Below are 23,837 nucleotides of genomic sequence, written 5' to 3'. Positions count from 1 at the left end.
GGTTTTTCTGTTGGCAGAAGGCGGGTGGGAGAGGAAAAAGAGAGGGCGCGCGTCCCGCGTCCCACAGTAGCCTCTCTGCGTGCAGACGCAGCGTGACGTCCTGTACCTCGCGTGGCTTTTTGATGTCCTTTGGCGTTTACTATTGAGTTTTCCTTTCCTTGGTAACTCTGCGGGGGTTTATGCCGCGTGCTGTACGCTGCCTTTAGTTTTCGTCTGGTCCATTCAGTGGTCCAGTTGAGTTAGACCACCGCAGGGCAGGTGCTTGTGTGGCTGAGGCAGTGGCTTGGCCCAGAAGCGGTAGCCCTATCCTGGCTACTCGGAAGCAAGCCCCACTGAGTTCAATGGGATTTCCATTCATGTAAGTGTACCTAGAACTTCTGTCGACCGGCCCGACAGAAGCTGATTCTTGTTGCCATCTTGGGGTGTGGTTGAGAGAGGCTTGAAGGTCGTTATTCGGGCCACCTTTCAACCTGTGGGAATGTGATGTTTTGAGAGTGGACTTGGGGCGAGGGCATTCATCCTTTCCTCAGTCTGATGGTGGTAGAAGCATGAATTAGAGCGTGTGCAGTTTCTGTTGTTGTTCCTGTGCCTCTGAGGAATCTGACAGACAGCAATAAAGCAGGTGAAGGATTTTCTGATTAGACGAAGTCCCCCTCCCCGAATTTCTGTGGCCATCACCTGTATGTCGAATTGCAGGAGTGGGGCAAAACTTACTTAATAAAAACAAAACTGGAAGAGGAAAGAATTGTTTTTTGCAGGCAATATGGATGGTTTAGTTCAGAGATCTATGTGGACAGTTGTGTAGTGTTGTGGTTAAAACAATTGTCATAAGCACACTAGATTTCCTTGGAATTCTGTTTTTATTACCATTGTGGTCTGTTTGGGGAACTCTGGTCAAAAGTATATCTATCTAATATTGACCAAGTTGCTTCCAGCTGCCACACACCCTACGCATCTGGTTTATGCAGATTTTATGCATATAACAGGAAAATCACCACATGTATTTTGCTTTTACCTTTTTTGGATTATATTTCCCTTTTGTTATAATTTAAATACAATATTATTTGTATTGACTTTAGATAGTAAGTGTGGACCTGTGAGATAATTGTAGGGAGGAGGAAAATGACAGGCAGAGAAGAAGGAATTCTTTTTTTATGCTTTTTTTTAACCCACCCATGAACCCTTGCCTATCTAAGTAATCTAATTATCTAAGTAAGGAATTCCATACACAGATCACGAAGCAGAAATAAATTAGATGGACTTCCAAGTATGTATGTATTGTATTCCCAGGTTATTCTGCTCCATGGAGCCAACTCCAGGGACAGTCTCCACTTCTAGCTGGAGGAGAGAAATTGTGCAGCCCTAACAAAGGGTTTGGGGATTGAATGGGTGCACATAAGTTTGCTCTCATCCCAGCTCCACCCAGCCCTGAAGTCAGAGTGAGGGCTTCTAAGTTTGTCTTGGTATCAAAGAATGAACTTGATGAGACATGTTAATTACCTGAGCTCCAGGTGATCAAGCTGCAATAACATGGGGCTGTTCCCTTCATATTTTAAAGCAGCCTTCCGCAACCTGGTGTCCTCCAGATGTTTTGAACTACAACTCGTATCATCTTGATCATTGGCCATCCTGGCTGGGGTGGATAGGAAATATAGTCCTAAACATTTGGAGGGCTCCAGGTTGGGGAAGGTTGATTCAAAGGACTCCATGGCTCAAACTGGACTTGGAAGGGGCTCCTCAGGCATGCCTCCTTTGATCCCATTCTCTCTCCTTCCTTTCCCCCATTTGGACTCAAACTGAAGGAAAGCAAATGGTTCCTTGCAAACTGTAACTCCACTTTCACTAACTTTACTGGCTACTGTACGCTGCAGAGCTGGCATGAAGGAAGGACTCATGACAAGCCTTTGGCTTCCACTGCCTTGGCTATCTCTGTTGCAAATGGAATTGTCATCTGCTTTCCCAGAGAGGGTTTAGAATCAAGTGTTTGCCTTTAGATGAGGCACAGGATATGTGTTGACGTAGGTGCGCTATTAGAAAATGTCTACCTACTGGAGTGTGAGAGAAGGTGGTAGCTGCCGTCTGCAGTTTTTGTAGGTATATGTATTAAAAGTATATATTTATAATCTGCTGCTTGTTTAATTGGTAGCATCTTGTTTATCAGTCCAAAAGTTCTAAATCAGTCTAACTGTCTAGATGGTAAAGCCCCCCCCCCATTTTGTCTTATAAATAAAATAGGCAGTAATTTGCATTGATTTTGTTTCTCAGTAATGGGTTGGATCCATAGAAGCATGACTGTGTAGATATTCTAACAAGGCATTTTTTCACCACCCACAAAGCAGCTCCCTTAGGATCAGAAAGCTTCCATTTGGACAAGTGCCTTTGTCCAATTTTGATAGCTTGCTTCCTCTCACTGCATCTCCCAGTGTCCCATTTCACATTGCTCTGGAGGGTCTTGTCAATTGATCCTCAGTAGTAGCTTTTCAGAAGTAGTGGAGGATGTGGAAGTCAAAGAGTCTGCTTGCATAAGTGTCTTTATGCTCATAGTTCTTTGGATCCAACTCAATGTGTTATTTTGTTAATTGAGATAGATTTTTTCCTCCCTAACGTTTGTTTTTAAAACACACAGGAACAAATTGATCGGGATTTAAAACATTGTTGAAGCAAGAACAAAAGTAAGTTAGTGATTGTAAATGTTGTTGTTGTTTATTTCATTTGTTAGTCGCCTCATAACCAACGGTCTCTAGGCAACTTACAACAAATTTAATAACATACAATGTAAAACAGATTTAGGAACTTAAAACCCCAATAAAAAGGAATAACTAAAACAGCCCACATCAGTGGCCAAAGGCTTGAGTGAAAAGGAAGGTCTTTGCCTAGTGCTTAAAAATGGAGAAAGAAGGTGCCAGGCGTGTCTCCCTGGTGGGGGGCACCTCTCAAAAGGCCCGTTTCCATGTTGCCATCTTCCGAGCCTTCCATGGAGGGGGCACATGAAGAAGGGCCTCTGATGACAAATGCAGGCCAAAACTCAAAGCGCTGTGTGTGGCGCAAACCTAACACTGCCCATGCCTCAAGACACCCCATCCCTACAGTGAAGTATGGTGGTGGCAGCATCATGCTGTGGGGATGCTTCTCATCAGCAGGGACTGGGCACCTTGTTAAAATGGAAGGAAGAATGAATAGAGCAAAATACAGGGAAATACTTCAAGAGAACCTGCTTCAGTCCACTAAAAAACTGAAGCTTGGAAGGAAATTCACTTTTCAGCAGGACAATGATCCCAAGCACAAGGCCAAAGCAACATTGGAGTGGCACAAGAACAAAAAGGTGAATGTCCTACAGTGGCCCAGGCAAAGTCCTGCTCTCAATCCCATTGAGAATCTGTGGCGCTGTTTGAAAATTGCGGTCCACAAGCAACGTCCAACCATCCTGCATGACCTGGAGCAAATCTGCTAAGAAGAATGGGCCAAAATCCCTCCGACACTGTGCAAACCTACCCCAAAAGACTTAAAGCTATTATTACAGCTAAAGGTGGCTCTACCAAATATTAATGGGTGGAGTTTGAATACTTATGCAAGCAACATGTTTCAGTTTTTTATGTTTCTTACAAACATTTCCCAAAATAAAACCAGTGTCACCTTACAATAATTGATTTTGAGTTTCAGTGTTTCAAAATAAAATACCATACAGAATGAAATTTCTATGTACCATTTGTAATTCAGTAATATAAGAGCATTGGTCAGGGGTCTGATTGCAAGACACTGTAGCTATTGAATAGCATGGGGGATAGAGTCAAATCCTGCGAGACCCCACATTGAAGGTTTCACTGAGCCAAACTGCATTCCCCAAGCACCACCCTCTGAAAACATCCATCCAAGTCAGTCTGGAACCACTGCAAAGCAGTGTCACCCTCCACCAACTCAGACAGCCGTTCCAAAAAAAATACCATGGTCTATGGTATTGAAAGCTGCTGAGAGATCAAGGAGAATTAATAGGGAGACATTACATGTCTCTTTAAAATTAGTCCCGGTAACAAACAAGGCTCTTTATTCTACATGATGGACAAAAACTTTGTTTTTAAATGTTAAAAAGGTGATGTATTCCAGACCTTTTAAACTTATTTATTTAAATGTTCAAAATCTACTTATATTAACCGGATGGCAAGTGCAAACATACTTCTACTTGTTCAACAGGATTTTCCATCTTCTCCTATGTACTCCCAAAGTATGCTGTGGAAGGTTGGGGATCCTCTAGAACAGATTTTTGGGGTGCGGGGGGAGGAGGGGAAGAATGTTCCACTAACATACAGTAGGGCCCCGCTTATACGGTGGGTTCCGTTCCAGACCCACGCCATAAAGCGGAACCCCATTGACTTTAGTGGACCGCATCGCGCTAAAACGGCACAAAATGTCGCAAAAGGGGAAAAAAACTTTTAAAATTGAAAATGAAAGGCGCCGCATCAGCGGAACACCTTAAAGCGTAATGCTGTAATGCGGGGCCTTACTGTACAGACAACATTGGATTCACCCCACTGTCTGTTAACAGCAATCTGGAGTAAAATAAAATCTTACCCAAATGCAAACGTGTTATAATCTGTTAACTGATTCTATTATCTGTCAAACATAGTGAGTTAAATGCTGCTCTTCTGTGTAAAATAGACCCACCAGTGGTGGACTGGTTAGAGTGTTAGACTGGGACCTAGGAGAACAGGGTTCAAATCCCCGCTCACTAGGTAACCTTGGGCCAGCCGTTGCCTCCCAGCTTAATCTACCTCACAGGATTGTTGTGAGGATAAAATTGGGAGGGCGAGAACCATGTTTGTATGCCACCTTGCACTCCTTGGAGGAAAGGTGGAATATAAATGTAATAAATGAATAAAATAAGTAATAAAATATGTCAACCTTTATAAATAATAACACAATAGGTCATTTGTTGTATTCTCTTGAAAATTATATATACATAGACTGTTGACCATCTTACATGTCATACATTGTATGTAGTAATTAATCATTGCAAACAAATATGCTTCAGTAGAGGAATTAGTATGCATGTTTGGTCAAAAGGCTTATGTAGCTGGACCGAAAGGAGGATGAATCCATGGAAGGGCAAAGCCCTTCTCTCAATTCAGGAGTCTTTTATCCAGTGGCAGCCTATGCTCGCAGGAGAGGGATGATTTTTAACTTATGCCCCCGGAACACCTCATATGATGTTCTAAACTGGATCCCCAACCATATGGAGCAGATTTGGGGGAAAGGCTGCACCTAAAGAGGGAAATCAATGAAAATTGCCTCCCTCGCCACTTCGTGTGGTTGCAGGGGGGAGGGACTGAGAACTCCTCTCACAGATTGTATTCAGAGCACCTATTTAATTACAAAATTCTAAAATTCATTAAATCTATGTGTGTTGAAATAAAATATGAGTGAGCACCGTTGAACCACACATCAACACATGTAATAGACAGGTCTTACAAAAACCTGCCACACGAAATAAAGCCAAGAACACCCGAGGCCCTTCAAATTAAGGGCCAAAAGCCTGGCTAGAAAGGAAGTGTTTGTCTGTTACCTAAAAATAGATACTGATGGTGCCAGGCATGCCTCCCTAGGGAGAGCATCCCATAAGTAGGGAGCCATCACTGAGAAGACCTGTTTTTGTGGTCTCTTCATGCCTGCCTCAGAGGGGGCACATGAAGAAGGACCTCAGATGAAGAACGCAGGGTTCAGATTAGCAGTTCTGTTAAAAAGTTTTTCTGAGGGGAGGAGTTTTTTAAGCTGCTTTGTTACGGCGTTTGAAAGGTTCTGTTTTATTTTAGCCATATATTGTAGTTTTATAACATGTTAGTTCAACATTAGTGAATAGATCACTGGAAAAAAAATTAAATTTTTTTTAATGATTTATATTGTGTGTGGTCTTTATATTTTTTTTAAAAAATGTTATGCCTATGTTTATGACCAATGTGTTATCTCTATGACACTAATTTGAGTTTGTTTAAATGTTTTTAGCTCTTGAGGAAGGACTATATTTCAAAACTCATTGAGCAACATAAATCTATAACTAGCATCAGAGCTTGTCTCTCCTCTTTTTGACCTGGATTTATGTAATCAGTTCTCAAAAACACAGAGAACTGCATGCTCTGATCTCATCTTGACAAATCATAGTTTGCTTTTAGGTCATGATTGAGATTGGCTTGTGCAAATAGGAAACCATGGTTTAACATTGTATGGACAAGTTTTGGTTTCCTATGCTCCCTCCTTGCCTCACGTATTCAGATTCTGTTATTTCTTCTTTTGCACAAGCCACATTTTGCCATTACATCTGAGTTTGTATTTGCCAAAATCAGAATTGCAAACCATGGTTTAATCATGGTTTAAATACTTGTTTAGATGGAAGTGCATACTGTTGTTTGCTGGTTCAGATGTAACAGCAAACTATGGCTTGTGCAAAAGAGGAACTGATTAATTGAATCATATAGCATGAGGGAAGATCTGAGCCTAAAGCTGGCTTATTTTTGGAGTGTGGTGTAGTGGTTAAGGTGTTGGACTATGAGCTGAGATACCAGGGTTCGAATCCCTGCACAGCCATGAAGCTCACTGGGTAACCTTGGGCCAGTCACTACCTCTTAGCCTCAGAGGGAAGCAATGGTAAACTCCCTCTGAATACCCCTTACCATGAAAACCCTATTCATAGGGTCGCCCATAAGTGGGAATTGACTTGAAGGCAGTTCATTTTTTCCAGTAATGTTGTGTTTGTACTAACTCAGTATTGGTCTTTTGTGCGCTGGAGATAACTTGCTAGTCTTATGCATGTTAATTGGAAGTAAGCCCCACTGTGTCCAATGGTTCTGCTACTTGATAGCTGTATTTAGGATTGAATCCTTCATTACTTTTCTTTCACCACACAGTTTTGGAGAGTCTAATAAATAAAATAAATTTTGTTAAATATGCAAAAAAAAGTTCAACATCAGTCTAGTATTTGGTTGCACATGCTAAGGTTCAGACCACTTGAACCATAGTTTAGTGTTATATGTTTGTGCACTCCCCTTTTCCTTTTCCAGTAAAGCTATGAGGAGGAGGCCTGACGCATTTGCTTCTGTTTTCCGCTTTCCGCTGTGATTTGTCATTATAACCAAACTGGGATGAACTGTGGTTAATTTTAACTACGATTTATATAAACAAGCCAACTTCAAATAGTGGTCTAACACAGTTAAAACTAACTGCAGTTCCTGGTTCAGACACAGTGACAATCCACAGTTAGTTGCAAATGGAAGCAAATACTAGCTGATCTTCTCACGGCCACACAGCAGGGCAAGAAAAAGGAGCAGACTTGTTCATATATTGCTAATCAATGGTTTTGTGTTGTATCCAAGCATGGTCAGTGGTCAAAGCACGTTTAATGGTGCTTAACTGCTTTGCAGTTTGGGATCCTATTAAGTACATGTGCTTTGTATTGGTATTTGTATAGAAGATTAGGGCTGGAAGATCTTTCTAGTAGATTCAATTGTGTTGGCAGGCCAAGGGCCCAGTTCTCACATCACATTAAACTATATTGTAAAATAAACTATGGTTTAATGTGAATGAGCAGTGTGTTCAAACGTTCCTGTGGCACATCTTCTTTGCTCTTGCTGCTGCTGCTACACCAGAGAGGAACCAAACCAGAGTCCATCTTGTTGTGTTATCCAGATTCAGGTGTGTGGTTTGTTTCGCTCCAAACAAATCTCAAGTAGTAACTGAGTTTTTTTCTTCGCTTACTGCTTGTGGTTTATTTTTGGGAAACAAACCATAAGCCAGACTCTGGCTTGTTTCATCTGCAACAGCAGCAGGGGAGGAGTTCTATGGAAACTTTTGACCAGCATGTACTAGCACTCTGCTTGTTCACATTAAACCATAGTTAGTTTTAAGCTTATAGTTTCATGTGATGTGCAAATAAGGCCAAAGAAACTTTGTTAAATATGTGTAAAACAAACATGGCAAATAGTGATATTTAAAATATACAAATTGTTTTAAATTCTGCACTTCAAAATCATGTCCAATAATAATCCTTGAAATATTATTCAATAGAATATTTGCATTCAGTTACGATTTGAGATGTGATCTTTTGTGATCTGTGCAGAACAGTGTATCTCATAAATAGGAGACTGATTCAGATGCTTACACCATCACCAAATTTCAACTTTAGCTAATCAAATCTTTATCTTTAGTGGCATACAGAAGAGATGAAATGTGGTCTGATGAACGATATGAATATGAAAGACTTCCGCGAGAGCGGCTTCCTCCACGTCCTGATGTAAGTAGATTGTTATTAACATGTATTGTGTATTTTCAGTTAATAGTTCTTTGTCTTTATTTTCATTTCCTAAATATTTTATCTTGCACTACATATTGAGGATTTAAATTAAAGGCACCAAACATGCAACCAGATGATCTGAATCAAACTCGATTAGGAATGTATAGAATGCTTTTATGAAAATTGGGTTAGGAATCTTGATGGTAGCTCAATGTAAATTCCATGCTTTTATTTGGAAATTCAGTTGACATGAGTTAGTTTAAACCAGGGTCACATTTGGAAATCTTTGAAATTGTCATGAACACCACAACAGGTAATGTTCAGAGCCTGTACCCCCCCCCCAAAAAAAATCAGGCAGCCAAAGCCCCTGCAATTTTTGAAAAAGGAAAAATCTGGTAGCTGCAGAGGGCCTTGTTGGGCACCAAGGGGGGGTATCTGAGGACAACCTGGTTTAAGGGATAGGTAACATACCTTTTATTGGGCTCCTGTTGGGAGGAAGGGTGGTGTGTGTGTGTGTGTGTGTATAAATAAAGGATTTCTGTGAAATAGTTTGCCTTCTTTGTATCAGTATATCTTTTGGTGGAGAGTAGAGCAAGCAGAAGTGATTTTATTTTTTGGCAAAGTGCTAAAAATGTGTTTAGATTTTGTTACCTTGCACAGGCCACAATTTTGAGCAGCCTTCCTTTGTGCTTAGTGTTCCTCAAACACCCTCTTTGTTAGGTTGTGATTCTCTTTCTCCGCTCCCCCACCTTTTTAAGCCATACACTTGTATCCTGAAGAAAAGAATGTGAACTCAGGCTTGAGACAATAAATGGTTCATTGTAAATAGTCTATATAACTTATTTCTTGGGAGTAGTGCAAAAGTTAAGCATAAAGCAATATTAGCTTTCTCTTTGTAAATGTGGTCTATCATATTAGATTGAATAATTCAGATATTCCTTGCACTTCAGAAAGTCCGTTAAAATCAGATTTGCATCCCAATTCTTTGCAAGGCTATTCAGAAATAAATCCATTGTGTTCCATGGGAACGATTTGTAAGTAATTGTGCTCTTCAGGCTGGAATCCCATGTAGAAGCAAAGGAGGGTTTTTTTTCTCCTATTTTATCCGGTGGACAAACCATATCTAGCATAGCTGTGAAGCTCATATTGCATAAACAGAATTCTGAAAAGTTCAGTGCTGCTCAGTCAATTTCTAATTTGATGTTCTCTGTTGTCTTAAATGCAGAGCTTGGAAAAGTTACTTTTTTGAACTACAACTCCCATCAGCCCCAGCCAGCATGGCCACTGGATTGGGCTGATGGGCGTTGTAGTTCAAAAAAGTAACTTTTCCAAGCTCTACTTAAATGTAAATGAGATATATAACCTAAGAGAACAAAATGTTAAGAAAAACTTAGATGCAAGGGTTGGGTAAGAATAAATCTTTAACTTCAAAATGGTCATATGCAAGTCTGATACAGACCTTGTGTACTAGCTTTAGGAACTCTGCCATTACTGTATGTCAGACTTAAAGCTAGACATTTGCAAACTACAAAGATTCCAGCTTTTAGCTCTCTTCACTTGCTTCCCTCCTTACATCTTAATCTGAATAGAAAAAAATATTGTCAGAATTGGCCTTTATGGAGAGACAAATCAGAGCAGCATTTAAACCTTTACATTATCTGCATGTTTTATCCTTAGTCAAGATAAAAATTTTGATGTACCTTATCCTGGACTTTAATAACATGTCAGAACTGTTGTTCAGTATGATTCCCTTCTGTGAATAAATTATCATCTGAAATGGGCATTATTAAACAAATCCAAACCATTTCCATGTAGGGATTTGAAATGTAAGCATAATTCAAAGGATTGAGGCTTACCTTTTAAAGCTCTACATCACTTATGACTGAGGTGCCTGAAAGAGTGTCTGTTCTGTTATCAACCTGACCACGCCATGAGGTAGTCTATAGATGTTCTTGTCCATGCCTTGATATCTGAAGTGAGACCTTGGTGCATGTTGGCACCAATGACATTGGACCCTTGGATGATAAGGGAGTCAAAGGTGTACTAAAGAACGATAAGGAGATTGCAGAGAAGCTAAATTAATTTTTTGCATCTGTCTTCACAGTGGAAGTTATAGAGCAGATCCCTGAACCTAAACTAACATTTGCAGGAAGGGATTCTGAGGAACTGAGACAAATAGTGGTAACGAGAGAGGAAGTTCTAGGCTTAATAGACAATATAAAATCGGACAAATAACCGGGCCCGGATGGCATCCACCCGAGAGTTCTCAAAGAACTCAAATGTGAAATTGCTGATCTGCTAACTAAAATATGTAACTTGTCCCTCAGGTCCTCCTCCGTGCCTGAGGACTGGAAAGTGGCAAATGTAATTCCAATCTTCAAAAAGGGATCCAGGGGGGATCCCGGAAATTACAGGCTAGTTAGCTTAACTTCTGTCCCTGGAAAACTGGTAGAAAGTATTATTAAAGCTAGATTAACTAAGCACATAGAAGAACAAGCCTTGCTGAAGCAGAGCCAGCATGGCTTCTGCAAGGGAAAGTCCTGTCTCAGTAACCTATTAGAATTCTTTGAGAGTGTCAACAAGCATATAGATAGAGGTGATCCAGTGGACATAGTGTACTTAGACTTTCAAAAAGTGTTTGACAAGGTACCTCACCAAAGACTTCTGAGGAAGCTTAGCAGTCATGGAATAAGAGGAGAGGTCCTCTTGTGGATAAGAAATTGGTTAAGAAGCAGAAAGCAGAGAGTAGGAATAAATGGACAGTTTTCCCAATGGAGGGCTGTAGACAGTGCTCAATTGGGACCTGTCTTTTCAACTTGTTCATTAATGACCTAGAATTAGGAGTGAGCAGTGAAGTGGCCAAGTTTGCTGACGACACTAAATTGTTCAGGGTTGTTAAAACAAAAAGGGATTGCGAAGAGCTCCAAAAAGACCTCTCCAAACTGAGTGAATGGGCGGGAAAATGACAAATGTAATTCAATATAAACAAGTGTAAAATTATGCATATTGGAGCAAAAAATCTTAACTTCACATATACACTCATGGGGTCTGAACTTGTGGTGACCGACCAGGAGAGAGACCTCGGGGTTGTAGTGGACAGCACGATGAAAATGTCGACCCAGTGTGCGGCAGCTGTGAAAAAGGCAAATTCCATGCTAGGGATAATTAGAATTCCTTGGAACTGAAGCGGGATATAAACTTTTTAAATAAATAAATAAAAATAATTAGGAAAGGTATTGATAATAAAACAGCCGATATAATGCCATTGTATAAATCTATGGTGCAGCCGCATTTGGAATACTGTGTACAGTTCTGGTCGCCTCATCTCAAAAAGGATATTATAGAGTTGGAAAGGGTTCAGAAGAGGGCAACCAGAATGATCAAGGGGATGGAGCGACTCCCTTATGAGGAAAGGTTGCGGCGTTTGGGGCTTTTTAGTTTAGAGAAAAGGCGGATCAGACGAGGCATGATAGAAGTGTATAAAATTATGCATGGCATTGAGAAAGTGGATAGAGAAAAGTTCTTCTCCCTCTCTCATAATACTAGAACGCGTGGACATTCAAAGAAGCTGAATGTTGGAAGATTCAGGACAGACAAAAGGAAGTACTTCTTTACTCAGCGCATAGTTAAAACTATGGAATTTGCTCCCACAAGATGCAGTAATGGCCACCAGCTTGGACGGCTTTAAAAGAAGATTAGACAAATTCATGGAGGACAGGGCTATCAATGGCTACTAGCCATGATGGTTGTGCTCTGCCACCCTAGTCAGAGGCAGCATGCTTCTGAAAACCAGTTGCCGGAAGCCTCAGGAGGGGAGAGTGTTCTTGCACTCGGGTCCTGCTTGCGGGCTTCCCCCAGGCACCTGGCTGGCCACTGTGAGAACAGGATGCTGGACTAGATGGGCCACTGGCCTGATCCAGCAGGCTCTTCTTATGTTCTTATGACCTTCAGTTATGGCACACTACATTTGGAGTTCCATTTCTAGGGAGGTGCACCTGGTGCTTCCATTATCCTTTCAGTTTCCAATGCCTCCTAAATCCTTTAATTATTTACATGCTGCTTTTATTATATTTTAGAGTTCCTACCCTGAGAACTGTTTTAAAGGTATGCAGTATAGGTGCAGTATAGAAATATCCAAAATAAATTCCTTTATTCCCTTGTGATAATAAATAGGTTTTTTCCTTTCTAAATTATTTTATTTACAGTGTATGCTGTGTACATTTGGCAGCATAAATGTCCAGGTATTAGCATTTATCTAGGTTGTCATTCTTTTTTAATCATAAGCTGACTTTGGGTAAAATTTAATGGTTGTATCTCCTTTTGGGGGCACATTTTTCCAGCTATCTCACATTGCACTGTTTGTACTGGTAGTTACATTTGAGCACTCTTCTTTGTCAGGTGCTTTATTTTGGGACAACTGTGTGCTAAGGTTCCTATGCAACTCTTTAATATATCTGCACGTGTGATAACTTGACCTGGGGTGAGCAGTATAAAAGAACCCGTCACTGGTTCTAGCTTCATTCTCCTGTGCATGCAAGATGTCAGGTGGGACTTGGGCGCCACCTTGTGGTCAAAGGCAGAATATCACTGTTTCATTTCCCCCCCTTCATTTAGCTTCCCCTTAGCCTCAGGAAAACAGTTCCATTCTGCCATCACTGTACGTGGCTGTGTTTCTTTGTGCTCTCTGCTGTTCTTTCTCTTAAAGCTTGTATTTTATGTTACTGTGTCTCTTAAGTGCTTGTGTTTTTCTCTCCCTTGTATTTTGGGTTTCTGTGTTTACTAATTTTTTTAAAAAAACTCTTCGTTGCAGCTATCTTTTTGCACCTGTCATTTCATCATCTCCAGGAGCTTCAGTGATTTTTTACTTCATTTCTTCATCAGTTTTAACCTTCACTTCATTGTCCACCACAATCTCTCCCTCACTATACCCTCCTCTTTACCCAGCGTTGCAAGCCCTAAAGTAAGCCCCAAAGCCTCCCAGCCAGCATAGCGCAAGAAACATGCTAGACACATGGTGGGAATAACACTCAGGCCATAGGGAAATTGAAAGAAAAATCAGCCATGCCAATTAAGAAGGCCCAGCCCTTGCCGCCATTATCGCTCTTTCGTGCTTCACAAGTCTCACTAGCAACCAAGACGGGAATCTAGACAGTTAGTGCCAGTCCCTCATCTATCAGGCCAGAGGATATTTTGGAAGCATCTCTGATCATAGGGGGGAAGCCCCAGCCAGGACAATGGCATCTCTCTTGCCAGAGCTTCAACTCTTCAATACATCAGTCCTTAGAGACCGCAGGGAACCGAGTAGTAGTTGTATGATGTTCTCCCTAGACAGTCAGTCAATCCAAGATGGAGTCTGCAATGCAGGGGAGAGGAGAAAATATTTTTTAGCAGAAAGCTCTGCAAATGTGCTGGCAACTCAATGTGTATTGAGCAGACCCATGAGAGATCAGGAATAACTCTCGGGGGATGAAGGAGACCAGTGGGGGGCAGGGGCTAGAATCTCCACTAGATCCTCTCCAGAGGATTTTCTTGGTTTTGAGGAACCAGACTCCTTGCAAACTATGCAGTTGCCTGTGCCAGATCAACTAAACCAGGCTGTGGGAGCGAGTGTTGAAGAGCATGTCACTTCGAGCAAATTGCAGGATCAGCCTCCCACCACCACCACTCCCAGTACAGCTGCATCTTTATTCTGACATGTTAGCACAGCTGAAGGCTATTCTTCTAGTAGACCTGTCAAAAGATCTGGCTGCAACTCTACAATCTCTGTGGGCAGCTGCACCTACTCCCTTGACAAATGTCAGTACAGAGGTCTCTGAACCTACTTGATCTCAAAATCTGCCAGCTCAAAGCTCACAACAGCCTCAGAGGGTTCATGCCCATACCTCACCAGACCCTCATGCAGTGCCTAGGGGCAGGATTTCTTGGCTGCCCCCAGCTGAAAATGCTCAGGAAACTGAGTCAATCTTAATTGTGCTAGATGAAGAGGAGCGGGGAGTCTGAAATGGAGGAATTATCTTCCAGTCATGTTCTCCAGGAGCTTCATTATTTACCTTTACTGTGTAAGGCCTGGAGGCTCTACATTTGAACTCTTCAGAGGAGGTCCGGCTCAAGATTCTTCTACTAGGGTGACAGCTGTGTGCCTGGACCCCAAGGCTAAGTCCAGAGTGGTTAAATTCCCATCTTTGCTGCCTAAAGTCATCAAGGCAGAATTTGATATTCCTCTACAATATAAAAAGTCTGTTCCCTTTGCCAATAAGTATTACCTTTTGGAACAATCCCTTATAGACCAGTTGAAATTTCCGCTCATTGATGCACCAGTGCAAGGTTTGGTGAATTCTTTGTTGAACCTCAGGGATGCAGATGCACAGCTTAAATATGTGATGGAGAAGAAGTTGGATTTAGGACTCCAATGTGTTCATGATGCCAATGCGTTCTCGATAAGGGCGGCAGCCACGACTTCCGTGTTTGCACATGCTTCCATGCTATAGCTGGAAGAGCTATTTAATGATCCTCAGCAGGATCCTACCTGGGTTTGTAAGTCTCTCCTGAAAATTTCAAGAGCATTTACCTTCATGGCAGACACATCTATGGATGCTGTCCAATTTTCCTATGGAGCGTTGGCAGCAGGTGTGTTTGCATGCAGAACCCTATGGCTGCAGCATAGGGACACGGACCCCACAGCAAGATCTAATCTGGCTACTGAATCCTGTGCATGCTGTTTGGTAATGTAGCTTTAGAAAAGTTGTTAGTGGGGTCCAAAAAGAAGACTATGCACTCTTCTAAGAAAAGGGAAGATAAGCATATATTTTGTAAACCATACCACCATTACTCATCTAATCAATCCGTTTAGTCCTTTCATACTTCATAGCAGTCAGGTAGAAGAAGGGATGTTTGGACCCTTTGTCCCTGGGGCAGACAGCGTTTTTCCTCCTTAGGTCGACATCAGCAATTTTCAGGAAGGCCTGGTTCAAGTACACGGGCACAAGGAAACAAGCACCAATTCTGACTACCCTCTGTCTCCCTATAGCTCTATTTGGACAGGTGGGGCAACATCACAGACGGATAGGTACTGCAGACTCTGAGAAAGGGACACTGCTTAGAACTCACCTTGACACCACCACACAGGTTCTTCCCATCATCAGTTCCAGCAAATCTGGACAAGAGGGCCAGGGTTCAGGAGGCCCTTTGTCATCTCCTCAACATCGCTGCAATCGAACTAGTGCTACCAGAGGAGCACTGAGGAGTAAATGTTTGGGCATTTACTCAATATTTTTCACTGTAGCCAAAAAAGACAGATCCTTCAGGGTGGTACTGGATTTAAACATCTCAAACAGTACATAAAATATTGCAGGTTCTGGGTGAAAACATTGATGTCGATCAAAGAGGTCCTCAGGCAGGGAGATGTTTTGTCAGTAGACCTTCCACATTACATCTTTGTCAGAGTATGCAGAAGGTATTTTCGTCATCGTGCATACACTGACATTGCACGCCAAGGAAGGCAGGGCTAAAGGAAATTTTATCCTTTCTTCAGGATGGACTGACAAGGGTCTCCAACTCAACACTTTGCGTCGTCAGGCATCAGCACTATCATCAATATTGTTTAGGTTGCCAGGTAAACCATTAGGTTCTCATCCCTTTGTGAAGCACTTTCTTTGTGGAGCAACCATGATGTCACCTCTGGTTAAACACTGCTTTCTATACTGAGACTTACACAAGGTGTTGAAGGTACTTTATTTGAACCCCCATTTGAATCACTTAAATCCATCTCTTTACATCTACTATCCTTCAAGGTCCTTTTTCTAGTGGCTATCACCTCAGCCAGAAGGGTATTGGAAATGAATGCCCTTTCAGTGGATAGACACTGCTGCATTTTCCACAAAGACTGAATGATGCTGCATACTAACTCTCTTTTGCATCCTAAAGTTCTTTCCTCCTTTCATTGTCAGCAAGAACTTGTGTTACTTTCTTTCTGCCCATCTCCTGTTCATTCAACAGAAAATGCCTGGCACTCTGGATGTGCACAGAACTCTGAAGGTTTATATATATCCAGAACCAAACATTTCTGTGAGACTGATGCCTTGTTTGCGTCTTGTTATCCTTTTTTGGATTAGCAAGTTTCTTCCTCTACTCTATCCAGGTGGGTTAAGGCTTGTATTTCATTAGCATACACAAGTTAAGGCCTGTGGCTGCCAGCATGGCTCGTTCCACCAGGGCAGCAGCCACCTCAGCAGCCTTTTACTGTAATTTTCCTCTTAATGAAGTCTATACAGTATAGCAGCCAGCTGGGCTACTCCTAACATGTTTATCAAACACTACACAGTGAATGTCTACTCCTTGGCTGAGGCAGCCTTTGGGAGATGGGTACTGCAGCGCATTCTCCTGATATCCTAGGCAGCTGTACATTATTTCCCACCTACATGGATCAGGTTGGGTATGTCCCACCTAAGATCATCTTATATGCACGGGAGAAGAAATCTTTGGTCTTGCTGTAAAATTGTCTTCTGTGTGCATGTAAAGGTATCTCAGGGCCTCTCCCTGGTTTTGTGGGCTGCCCACAGATAGATCTGTTATCCATCATGTCCTGTATTATGTATATGGTATGCTTTCTTATTCGTTACACCCAGGGCTGTGGAGTCGGAGTCGGAAGCAATTTTGGGTGGAGTCGGAGTCGGAAGCAATTTTCAGTCGGAGTTGGTAGAAATGTACCAACTCCGGCTTCAAAATACAATTAATATTTTAATATTAATATTTTAACATAAATCAATATACATTTGCCATTTATGAAGGAGTCGGAGTCGGACAGTAGAAGAATAGAGGAGTCGGAGTCGGACAGTAGAAAAATAGAGGAGTCGGAGTCGAAGGTTTGATGTACCGACTCCACAGCCCTGGTTATACCTTTCTTCCAGTTGGCAGAGAATGCTGTTATCTGTTGTATGCACTGTTTTGATTGTATGTTATGTTAATGTGTTCTCTCGTTTTGGGTTCTCGTGTGATTACTGCTTTTCTGAGGCTAAGGGAAAGCTAAAGGAAGCAAGAAAAATCAAATATTGCTATTCTGCCTTTAACCACAAGGTGGAGCTCAAGTCCCACCTGAGATCATCTTTTCATGCACGTAGAAGACCATTTTACAGTAAGAACAAAGGTCTCATCTCTCCTGTCCTCATATACATAGGCAAGAGTATGTATGCTTAAGAATCTTGTAGGTAGCATGATCCCTGGTAGTCCCAAAGGGTAAAGAAGCTGTCTTATCAGCAATGGGAAGTGGGCATAATCATGATAGCTTGAAGAAAAATAAATCAAAGGAAGTTATGGTTAGAATATTAACTCTGTATGAAATTTTGGCTGGTTTGTGATGTTTCTTAATTCTTTTTACAGGAGTCAGAATGTTCTTCCCATTTTCAACATGCTGGATATTGGATGAGATTGAACAACGTATATATAGTCAGTCAGTTCTTAAAATAGTTAAGCAGCAATAGGATGCAATGAAAGGCAAACCCACTATTTGACTAACAATTTCTAATTCATAAGGACAGTAATGGTTTACAAAAGCATTTTTCAGCTAAGGAATAGTGTATTTCAGTCTATTTAAAAATAATTCTTTTAGGATCTGCATTAGGTGCTCTAAATGGGTTTATGCTCTAAATGAGTTGCAACATTTTGCATGTGTTATAATTCAAACAGTTAATGGACGTTTGTACTATGAACAGAGTACTATCTCATTGGTCATTGAAAGAGCTACTGCAGAATGTCAAAAGGCACTTTTTTATTTTGAACAGCATTGCACCATGTCATATCACAAACTGCTTTACAGCATCCTTTTGAAACCATATGTAGTCTGGCATGTGGCATGGGGGGCTAGTGTTCAATAAAAGACAAACTCAAAGCCTTTTTTGGACACAGGATTATATGTGCAGTATTTTGGATCCCAGTCATGAGGTCTTCCTGAATATTTTCCACACTCAGTTAACATTGGGTGGGTAACCATCTTTGCTGTCAATATAAAGAGTAAATGTCCTGTGTTCTCAATTCTTCCATTAAGTCAGAGGTTATATTAATTCTAACCTTTTTTAAAAAATGCATTCACAATAAAAATATAAAATGTATACTACCAAAGGGTTGGGTCCAGATTTCCCCCTCTGTAAATGGAAGAGCTTCTTCTGTTTGCAGAGGGAACTGGGATGCAGTAGAGGCTCCCCTCTGAATTAACAGGGAGAAGGCCATTTTCATGGATTCCCCTGCAGCCCCAAGCACCATTTCCTATATTCACCAACGCTCCAGAGCAAGTTTTCAGGAGAAACTGGTGAATATTGCCTCTCTGCCCCCTTCCTTCAATGCACAGAGAGAGGGAAGAGAGATATCCTGTATAGTTGCCTGTTTATACAACAAAAGTCTTGCTACGCTCCTCACCCTCTCTGCAGTAGATTTTGGGAGGTATGGAGGGGCTGGAGGTAGAAAGGAAAGAAACGGGAAGTCCTGCTGTACAAGTGGATTTCCATTGCCCAAGTGGGTGGACATCATTGGATGTTGCCCAAAGTATTTATGGGCAGGCAATTTAGTAGTAAAGTAGTAGTAAAGTTTTCCTAGAATGGTGGAAGAAACTGTTGATGGAAGAAACTATTCATTATATAGATTAAGCAGGTGTGCAGTTAAGGCCCTCTATTTGAGGACCACAATCCATAAGAGAAGCATTTTCAACTCCTTGTTTGCTTTGGGTTCTTCCATATTGTTCATCTTATTCTCTTTAACTGAGGCATGAACTAAAATAAATATGTATCTTGATTTCTTTCTTTTTTTAAAACAAGGTGCATTAAAAGGGCTGTAGGTGAAATCCAATTTTGCATGAACAAACTTCCTTTACCCTCCTGTACCCTCCCCCACACTTCTTCCAACCCTCTAGAGCAGGTTTTGTTGCTCTTCAGGGGGCTGCAGAAGAGAGGAAGGGGAAGTCCCTGTGAGCTGCCTTGTATGGGCTATGTCCCCCAAAAGTGGTGCACATATATAAAATTGTATAAATAAAAATATATAATTTCAACTTTTTAGGATGACTACCATCGAGTAGTCAACTTTCCACCCAAGAAACCACCACTTCCAGAGAGACCTGGGGAAGGAAGCTACAGTAGATATGAATATAGTCATGCTCATGTTGGCTATAGAGATTATGGAGAAGGTCGTGGTTTTGCCCATGAAAGAAGAAGCGGACCACCACACAGAATTGTAAGTTTGCTAGAAACTAAATGGGCTTTATGGCTTCTGTCTTTAATTAACAATACCCTGATACCTAAATTTTGCACCGTAACTACCATGAAGCTGACCATGCAGTTGCAGTAGGAAAGCAACCATGATGCTGTGATCCCAATTCCTGAAACTTAACATAATAGGTTACCTTCAAAATGGTGCATGAGCAGTCTTCAAATTTGACTAGTTTCCTTTGTGGTCATTTCTATAATTTCTATAATGGATTTTCATAGTTCCAGGGTGCTATATTTGTAGTAGCATTTTCTCAGTCTATCAGTCTGCATGTCTGACGAAACATGCTCATCAACAGCTTGTAAATTGGGGCTCTAATCTCTGGATTTAATGTTTGATCAGTGCATTTTCCCCTTGTCCCTTTGGGGGGAAAATATTTTGATTTTGTCATGCTTAGTAACTTGAGTGTCTGTAGAAGACCAGTATTGGATTATATACTGTTGAGAAAGAAATGGTCTGGGCAGAGGAATGCTACTAATATTAGTGAGAGGTATGGTGAAAAGGAAAGACTTTTTCTACTAAATTGTGTTTAAGGCGTGGTGGAAAAGTTACAAAGTTGTCATTCTTCAGATTGGATTTTGCATTGTGTGTATTCCTTTTATAGGATGATCCAGGATATAGATGGCAAAGAGAAGACCATCCTGCTAGTCGTCAGCCTGATTATAGGTAATTGCGTTTTTAACCTAAAACAATTGTATTTTAACTGCGTATACTTCTGAAACTTTAGAACCATTTTGTTTATATTAATAATTTATGCATAACAATTTGAGTGTTGGCTTTACAGAAAATCTTGTTGAATCTTTAATGTAAAGGTGCATGCAATTCCATATTGACTCTGTAGCCTTCCAGCTGCACAACAAAAACAAAAATTTCCACCGTATAACTCCTGAAAGGTTTGTCCCCAAATACTGTGAATCTCTTCTCCCCCCCCCCCCCGCTTTTGTGTCCCTGGGAGTTGTTAGGAAAACCATATTCCCCTCACAGAACTTCAATTCCCAGAGTTCTCTGGGAAGGAGGACTGGCTGTTAAAAGTACTCTAGGAATTGTAGCTCTGTGAGGAGAACAGCAACTCTCAGCAGCCTTCACATACTACCTATCCCAGAATTCTTTGGGGGAAACCATGGCTGTTTAAAGTAGAATAATAGTGGAATAAACATAGTGTGAATCAGAGCTTGGAAAAGTTACTTTTTTGAACTACAACTCCCATCAGTCCCAGCCAGCATGGCCACTGGATTGGGCTGATGGGAGTTGTAGTTCAAAAAAGTAACTTTTCCAAGCTCTGGTGTGAATGTGGTCCAAGTGACCTGCATGCATTACGATTATTTTGTGGTAGGTAGAAGTGAGATCTACTAAGACTGCAGTCCTAACCTGATTTACCTGAGGTTAAGACCTTTTGAATGAAATAGGACTTACTTTTGAGAAGACATAGGGTTGCGCCGTAAATCGTGCTACTTTGCTTGGTCATGGAGGCTAGGATTACCGTTAGCTTGAATGGTCATGCACTCCTGAAGTAAAGAGCAGTTGAGCAAAAACATTTCTTGTGGCAAATGGAATAGATTGATAATTTTCTTGGCATTTAGATTGATGTGTCTAGCATTGATTTGCTATATGATTTGTGCTACGTCTTGTATGATGGTAGCATGCATTCTGATATTGAGAACTCCTAACTTTAGGCAATATGTATGTAGTGTCTTGTTGGAGTTTAGCACTATTTGCACAAAAGTGTACTTTAATTTTACAGATTAATACTGGGCACATGCTTCCTATGCAGAAGGTCCCAGGTTCAATCACTGGTATCTCCAGGTAGAGCTTGGAAAGAGCCTCTGCCAGTCAGTGACAATTCTGACCTTGATGGGCAATGTCTGACTTAGTGTAAGGCTGCTTCCTAAGTTTCTTCCAATGAGGAGGTATAGTATGTTTCATTAAAGTAGCTTTAATACAAAAATATATCTAAAATGTAATTAGTAAGCAATAACTGGGGCACCCAAGGCAGAATGGTGAAAACTGAGACACCAGACTAAGATGCATCCAGACTCAGAGGAAGGCAATGGTAAACCACCTCTGAATACCTCTTACCATGAAACCCCTATAAATAGACTACAGCACAAAAACAGGACTACAGCTGAACGTCAAGAAGACTAAAGTAATTACAACAGAAGATATATGTAACTGTAAAGTTGACAATGAGGACATTGAACTTGTCAAGGATTATCAATACCTTAGTACAGTCATGAACCAAAAGGGAGACAATAGTCAAGAAATCTGAAGAAGGCTGACTTCCGGGAAGGGTGACTTAGCCTGTGCCTGCTTTTGAGACGGGCTCCTGCCTCAAAAGAAGCTTATTCAGATATATCAGTCAGATTTTTTTTTTTTTGACTGATTAAACTTCTCCCGGGTAGGGAGAAACGAAGAGATTAACCTCAAAGCCTATTTTTGTTGGGACGACCAGATCTCATTAATTTATGGGACGAGGTCCAGCCGACGAAGGTGGGACGGATTTTCAACAACAAGCTCTATCTGATAAAGCGAACGTTCATCTTATCTTCTAAGAGAGAACGCACTAACAGGCAAGCACCCTTCTTTCTATATTTTTCTTTTACTTGACTTAAATTGTTGCTGTTTAAAAGAGATTTGCCAGATTGATCGGTTTTTGACATCTCACTGGGGAGCCATAACTTCTCTCTGCTACTCACTAATTAATAGCTTATCTCTGTTTTTGTTGCAAAAAGCTGTCCTGGATTTGCATTCTAAAGATATACACAGAAGAGGGATTTCTATTCCAGATTTTTATTTTGAAGAATATTATATTGTCTGAGACTACTCTCTTTTTGGTCTATTTTATTTTGACGAATCTGTTTCCTGACGACCGCCATTAATTGTTTCGATCCTGGGAACTGCATTTTGTTTACTTAAGCATGGAGAGATAAGGCTGTCTGCTCTGTTTATACTGTGATGTCACCAAGTTTGGAGTATTAATCCAATTGTTGCTGAAATAAGAAGTGGTTTTCCTATATTTTTCTTTTAAAATGGCAATTAAGAAAGTGGCTGAGAATCTGGAAATAACTATGTTTCAGAAAATAATGGATGAGATTGAGATAACGAAACAAAACCTGCGACAGGGTGGTAAGGAGCTGAAAATTGAATTGAGTAAAATGAAGCAGGAGATTAAAGATATAGGGGTCCCTGTGAGAGAGGTGACCCTGGAGATTGGAACAAACGTGGAACAGGAAAAAGATTTGGAGTCTATGGACTTTAGAAACAAAATCTATTGTTTGGAGACACAGGAGATTAAAGACATAGGGGTCCTTGTGAGAGAGGAGACCCTGGAGACTGGAACAGGGGTCCCTGTGAGAGAGGAGACCCTGGAGACTGGAACAGGGGTCCCTGTGAGAGAGGAGATCCCGGAGATTGGAACAAACGTGGAACAGGAACAAGATTTGGAGTCTATGGACTTTAGAAATAAAATCTATTGTTTGGAACTCAATGTTATCTCTGAAGAAATTAATGAAGATTCTAGAGATAAAGTTATCAATGGCATGGATAATCTTCTGGACTGGAATGATGTGATGGAGCCCAATATAGAGAAAATCTATGGAATTAACTGCAGCCATGTGACAATGGAAAAACTTTCAAGAGATGACCCAGTGTATTTTGAAAAAAAGAACAGAGATATGATTTTACAGCAGTATTTCAGCAACCTATTCAGTATGGATGGCAAGAAAATATTTGGGATAGAGGTAATTCCCATCAGACTCTTACTATATGACTATGGCTTTGACAGCAAGATTATTATGGAATACTGATAATGGAAGATTGGATACTGAAATTACTGGACTTAACAAGACTACTGAAGATGGAAGATGGAAAATGGAACTAATAGGGATAATAGAACAATGGCTACTGAAATTACTGAACCTAACAGATTCTGATGTGATGGATTAATTGAAATGTTTATTTTGACTATGGTTATGACAATAAGATTATCATAATTAGTAATGAGATGGATTAATCGATATGCTTATCTGGAAAAAAAAATTGATAGATATATTTCTTAAAGAATTGAAACCTCTCTTTGACTTTTTGTGGAAAGAATAAAGTAATGTTTATGAGATTTGATGATTAAGTAAGATAACTACTGGAGGAAAGTGATTTTATAATATGACTTAAGAGACAGGATTGTTATATATTATAGACTTATAACTGATTTGATCTTTGACAAATGGGAAGTCAATATTTTACTCTTTATTTTTTATTTTTGTTTTTTTTTCTTTTTTTCTTTTTGTTTAACTATTTTTGATTTTGTTTTTTGTCTTTG

At 40.7% G+C, this 23,837-nt stretch overlaps 1 protein-coding gene across 6 annotated transcripts in view; it reads left to right on the top strand.

The window, feature by feature from the left end:
• The window catches only part of PPHLN1 (periphilin 1), a 58,560-nt gene that overhangs the window by 114 nt on the left and 34,609 nt on the right, over positions 1 to 23,837 (top strand). For 2 of the 6 annotated variants that reach the window (XM_061639939.1, XM_061639935.1), the window contains exons 2-7: positions 2,627 to 2,672; positions 8,190 to 8,275; positions 12,481 to 12,516; positions 17,651 to 17,716; positions 19,316 to 19,489; positions 20,127 to 20,188. In XM_061639939.1, the coding sequence (XP_061495923.1) occupies position 2,672; positions 8,190 to 8,275; positions 12,481 to 12,516; positions 17,651 to 17,716; positions 19,316 to 19,489; positions 20,127 to 20,188 (425 nt within the window). In that variant the 5' untranslated portion in view covers positions 2,627 to 2,671. Of the gene's footprint in view, positions 1 to 6; positions 359 to 2,626; positions 2,673 to 8,189; positions 8,276 to 12,480; positions 12,517 to 13,076; positions 13,236 to 17,650; positions 17,717 to 19,315; positions 19,490 to 20,126; positions 20,189 to 23,837 lie in introns of those variants that run through there. The other 4 variants (XM_061639936.1, XM_061639937.1, XM_061639940.1 and 1 more) reach the window with 4 other exon arrangements.

Source organism: Rhineura floridana, chromosome 8 (genome assembly GCF_030035675.1).
Source record: "Rhineura floridana isolate rRhiFlo1 chromosome 8, rRhiFlo1.hap2, whole genome shotgun sequence".
Lineage (NCBI taxonomy): Eukaryota > Metazoa > Chordata > Lepidosauria > Squamata > Rhineuridae > Rhineura > Rhineura floridana.
Note: the sequence above shows the minus strand (reverse complement) of the source record. Positions and strands in the feature narration are given on the sequence as shown.